At 30.2% G+C, this 6,059-nt stretch overlaps 1 protein-coding gene across 1 annotated transcript; it reads left to right on the top strand.

The window, feature by feature from the left end:
- The first annotated feature begins 1,912 nt into the window (after positions 1-1,912).
- Positions 1,913-5,219, top strand: LOC133188000 (uncharacterized). Its single transcript, XM_061323390.1, has 3 exons — positions 1,913-2,156; positions 4,668-4,832; positions 4,972-5,219. The coding sequence occupies exons 1-3, from the start codon at positions 1,913-1,915 to the stop codon at positions 5,217-5,219; spliced, it is 657 nt and encodes a 218-aa protein (XP_061179374.1).
- Positions 5,220-6,059: the final 840 nt, after the last annotated feature.

Here is a 6,059-nt window from a genome sequence, read left to right as displayed (position 1 = left end):
CAACTATGTAAGAATCAGAGATATCTATGGCCTGTGAAACGTTGCCTTATTATACTCTTTTGTTATTCTTATTCAAAGAATATATTAATCTTATTCAAAAACATATCATTCCTATTCGACAAAATGTGATTCCTATTCGATAAGTTGTTATTCTTATTCGAAAAAATGTTATTCCTGTTCGTTAATTTGTCATATCTATTCGATAAATTGTCATTCCTATTGGAAGAAATATGATTCCTATTCCAAAATATATCATTCCTATTCGAAAATGTGTGTTTCCTATTCGATAACATGTCATTTATATTCGAAAACATGTGATTCCTATTTGATAATGTCGTCATTCTTATTCGATAATTATTTGATTTATATACAAAAAAGTGTTATTCCAATTCGAGAACATATCATTCCTTTTCGAAAACATACGATTCCTATTGATTAATTTTGTTATTCTTATTCGATAATTTTATTATTCCTATGCGATGTTTTCTTATTCTTATTCAATAATTGCATTCTGGGTAATTATGTTTTTCAATAGGAATAACATGTTTATCGAATATAAATCATTTAATTATAGATTAGGAATGTCAAAATTATCGAATCGGAATCACATATTATCGAATAGGAATAACAAATTATCGAATAGGAATCACATTTTTCGAATAGGAATAACAACTTATCGAATAGGAATGATAAATTATCGAATAGAAAACACATTTTTTCTCATAAAAATAACAACTTATCGAATAAGAATCACATTTTCCCGAATAGGAATGGTATGTTTTATAGAATAAGAATAACAATATTTTTGAATAGGAATATCAAAAAAGTATAATAATGCAATGCTTTACACGCCATAGAAATCAAGGAAAACGTTTGTCATTCAAGAAGTGAGGGAGATAAATAAATGTGTTCTTAATTTATTCTTATTATGTCATCTCGAACAAAGTCAGGAGCTACACCGTTATTGTTCCTTTTCTTTCCTTTTTTCTTTCTCTCTCTCTTTTTTTTTTTTTTTTTTTTTTTTTTTTTTTTTTTTGACATATAATCTTGTTTGCACCATTTCTTGCAGTTGGCTCAAATAATTCTGATTATCAAGTCTACTTATGCATGTTAAACTTAAAATGGTGATCGTTGGCAGAAAACAGAAGAGTTATGTGTGACCTATCATATCGCTTGCAATAGAGAATTATATAATTTATTTTTTATTATTATTACTTATCAAGATTTCAGACTTTGATTAAATCTCTTATCCGGAGTCAATGTCCTCGAATTGTTGGATTATCAGTAAAGAAAAGTTCACCATTATTTCTCATACATGTATATTTTGGTACTATCTATAAACAAAGCTCTCGAAGCCAATATGTTTCCATTTAGAAAGACTTGTATCATGCAAATGTTCTAAAATCAATCAAGTACTCTTAAACTGAAAATCTTTTTTGTTTCTTTTTAATATTCGACAGGCCTTTTTTCCACTGCATCACTTTTTGATAACCTTAGCAACTGGTCTGGATTCATTAAGGTAAAATAACAGAAAAAAAAACCCACACTTGAAGCTGAAATGTATTGCTAGGTGGATTTGGTGAAATATTCGATCAATACAAATAATCAAGTTTATAGAATTAGATATCGACAATTCTTCCAATTCGTTATTTTTTTATGTGAACAACTCACAAATCCAATTTATTTTTGTATGTGTAGACGCCGAAGAAGGTGCCTTGTGAAGACAGGAATTTAAAAGACTTTTCGATTATAATCTAAATAATAAGCACAAAGTAGAGAAATAATTTGATTTGTGCTGCCGGAAATAACGCTGCAAGAAGACAACATGGAATTTAATATTTTTAGCAAAATTCTAACAAATATCTTTAGCATATATCTGACCTATGGATTACTAGTAAAAGCACAACTATCCATGCGAAATTTCGAGTTGTTCCAAGACTACCGTTTTGATAATTTTGTGTTGAATCATGGATTGCTTTGGCAGCAGATTTCAGATTCCTTACTGACGTGTGCAGCTGATTGTGTCAATGATAGACCATGCATTTCTTTCAATTTTCATCAAGGAAAAAGGCAGTGTCGTGCGTACGAAACCCTAATGCTGACAGCAGATGCTGGTACAAGTAAAGAGGATTGGACCTATTTCTATATAACAAGAGGTACATATCTTTCTTAAGCTTTACATTACTGTAGATTCCTTATTTTACGCGGGTACTTAATATCGCGAAATGACCCTTAAACGTCAAATCGCGAGAACAATAATTCGCGAATGGATGGTTGATCAACTGATTTTACATGGATTTCAGCACAATAAAAATAAAAACGAGTAATTTTATTTCGCGAGGGATGCTTCTCGTGTAATTACGCAATAATTAATTCCTCGCGTATATTTAGGAATCGACAGTATTTTAATAGTAAGACCAATATTACACTCACTGGATGAACTTAAAATTTCGTTCTTGCCCATCTGAACACTAGGCAAGATTACTAACATACCACTCAGTATTTTCATCTGCAAATACGACATCTGCCTTTTAGACTAGAGTAAACAAATTGCCGTCTTGCCTACAGCAGTCTAATTTCTTTATTACAACACAACACCATGTAAAAGCCCTCTTGGGAACAAACTTTTTGTACGCATATATAGGGGTTTTGGTTACCAGTGTGGTCAGAGAGGTTGCAATAGCGATGGTACTGAAGCCTACGGAAGCCCATTTAGGACATATGAAAAAATATTTTTGAATTCGATATAACAAATTGTCGAATTTGTTATAAGGAATTTAATTCGTTATAACAGTTTCTTTGAATTCGTTATAACGAATTAATTCTGTTATAATTAATTTATTGAATTCGTTATAACGAATTCAAAAATTTGTTATAACTAACTGAATTCGTTATAACAAATTCTGAAACTAGTTATAACGAATTAAATTCGTTAAAACAAATTCTCTAATTTGTTATAACGACTTTAATGCGTTAAAATGAATTCGACAAATCGTTATATCGATTTCATACATATTTTTCTACAGGCCCTGATTGTTGAATTTGATTTAACGAATTTAATTCGTTATAACAATTTTTTTAATTTGTTATAACGAATTAAATTTGTTATTACAAATTCTAGAATTCGTTTAAACGGATTTAATTCGTTATAATATTTTTATTGAATTTGTTATAAAGAATTCAACAAATTTGATATAACAGATTAAATTCGTTATAACGAGTTCAAAGAAATTTGCTATAGCGAATTAAATTCGTTATAACAAATTCCACAATTCGTTATATCGAATTTGAAAATATTTTTTGATAGGTCCTAAATGGGCTTCCGTAGAAGCCCAATAAGGACCTATCAAAAATATTTTTTACATTGTCGAATGTGTTAAAACTAATTTAATTCGTTATATCAATATTTTCTAATTCGTTATAACGAATTAAATCTGTTTTAACAGATCTGGAGTTCGTTAAAGCGAATTCAAAATTTTTTTAACGATTTTAATTCGTTGAAACAGATTCTATATTTGCTTTAAAGAATTATACCATTCCTTTTTTTCGAATTCATATACATTTTTCTAAAGGCCCTAATGATCGAATTTGATTAAACGAACTTAATTTGTAATGACAAATTTTAGAATTTGTTTAAACGAATTTAATTCATTATACATGTAACAAATTTTAGAATCAGTCTAAACGAATTTAATCTGGTATAGCAAGTTTTTATTCGTTATAACGAATTCAACAAATCTGTTAAAACAGATTTAATTCGTTATATCGAATTTAAAAAATTGTTATAACAAATTAAATTCGTTTAAACAAATTCGAAAATTTGTAATATCGAATTCAAAAATATTTCAAAAGGTCGTAAATGGGCATCCGTAGAAAAGCATTTATTTACATGTAACTCTACAATATTTTAAAAATACCCATACGCAAGGTACACTGAACATGAGACTTGTTAATTTTACCCATTATTACAACTTGACACCAAAAACATGTATCAAACAACGTTTGGCTGCTATGTGTCAAACAATAAACTGCAGGGTTGTCTTGGTAAACATGACAAATAGTAATCAAATTTTACCTGATATAAGTTTATTGCATCAAAGACTTATCACAGAGAGTCTGGAGAGAATCTGGGAATATGCGTGCAACGGCTCCTATATAAAGTTCAAGTCATTACAAAGAATTACCCTTAAACAGAATACAAAATATATTTCTGTACTTCTAATCGTAATTTAATTTTAGAGCAAACATAGGACATGGACTAGTTGTGTGACCGGTCAGCAGGGGATGCTCACTCCTCCATGGCACTTGGTCCCACCTCTGATGTTTTTTGGATATCCGTGTTTGCTCTGCTCCCGATTTGTATTGTCTATATGGGCTTTGAGCTTGAATACTCTTCGTTATCTCCATATTTCATTGACAGAATCATAGATACGCCCTTTTCAGTATTTCTATGTACATGTTTATTTATGCACAAACACACTATTTTCGTTTAAATACATACACATATAGTGCCTTATATCTTCAGATCAATCTGCATTTCTTTTTGGATATCGGATGCATGAAGTTGTAGAGTCGTCTATCAGTCGCTTTCCAGTTCTGTTTTCCTGACTTGTCCAACCGTCTTCTCTCCCATGTTAAGTTTGATATCTCATAATATTTTGTTCTAGGGAATTGTCCATTTCCATATGCTTATAGTAGAACATTCAATTACTGTTTGGGATACGAAGGACATTCTGATAAAGAGGACGGTTTTTCTCAGTGTCAAGGAAAAGGTGGAAGATTTTTGCTGATAAGAACAGCAGAGGAAAACAGATTCGCTAGTCTGTTAGCCTGTAAGTATTTTTTTTTTCTTTTGGAACAACTAATTTCAAAAATGTGCATGTCAGTGTCATTTAAGCATAGCATATACTAGTAGTAGACTGTGTTCTGATTACTAGTGAGCATTGGCTCACAGACTTCTTGTTCTTTCAGATAATTTTAATCACCTTTCCGATCCAATAAGCCGACAAATGATTGTTCAGGGAAACTTCGATTTTGTAGACATGACCTGGAAGGATGACAGCGGTGCTAATTTGACCTTCACACAGTTCCGAGAAGGTCAAGCTATTCCGGAATCGGAATCTGCTTTGTTTATCAAGCATACAAATAATCCTACAAATTTTATGATGACTTCTCGTAAAGGAAACAAAAATCCGTCCATAGTAGTATGCATAATTTAAGAGAGATAGAATTATTATTTTATTATAATCTATAGAGGTGTGATTTGGATGAAAGCCTTGAAAAGAACAAATGTTGTTTATGGAAAGAAACCATATACTGTTATGTACATTGAAATAACTTGTAGATAATTGAAGAATCCTGTAGGCTATTATTGTTCAATCACTGTTAATATAAGAAATTTTTCAAAATGTTGTAAAGGAATATCTTTTCATCAAAGTTTTATTCATCAAATCAAAATATTTTTGAGTTGATTTTTGTTTTTGCACTATTAATAGAAATACCATTGAACATTGCTACTGCGCAGCAAAAGAATTTAAAAAAAAAGGAAAACAGGTCATTAAAAAGATAATAAGCATTTTGACTCATAGAAACTTAACATTATCTAACTTTAGTACGACAAAATAACCCTGAGATGTATTTGATATGTCATGTCAAGGGTACATGCCATTTATGATTTCAAAGTCGATGTTTTAAAGGGATATTTAAACAATAAAATGCTTTTTTTATTGTTAGTACGGGAATTAATGTCGCAGCTGTTGCAGAAAAAAATACATAACCCGCGTTAATTAATTCTCGTACTAACAACCAAAGAAATACATTTTATTGCTTATATTGATATCTGTATATATAATCATTTATAGTAGGGTTAAAAAGATTAATTATTGTATTATTGATATGGACATCATTGTACGTTTCATTGATGGAAGAGCCACTGATCAAGAAATCTGTACAGGTGATATGCCTAATGTTGTTCACGAACTGATAAACGGCAATGGTTTTCTTTAGAAATAAAGGAGAAAATATTCAATGGATGTAAATATTTATCAATAAATGGCACA

The sequence above is a fragment of the Saccostrea echinata genome, unplaced genomic scaffold (genome assembly GCF_033153115.1).
Source record: "Saccostrea echinata isolate AGI-Se365-2 ecotype Australia unplaced genomic scaffold, CSIRO_AGI_Sech_v1 ptg000015l, whole genome shotgun sequence".
In the NCBI taxonomy this organism is placed as follows: Eukaryota; Metazoa; Mollusca; class Bivalvia; order Ostreida; family Ostreidae; genus Saccostrea; species Saccostrea echinata.
Note: the sequence above shows the minus strand (reverse complement) of the source record. Positions and strands in the feature narration are given on the sequence as shown.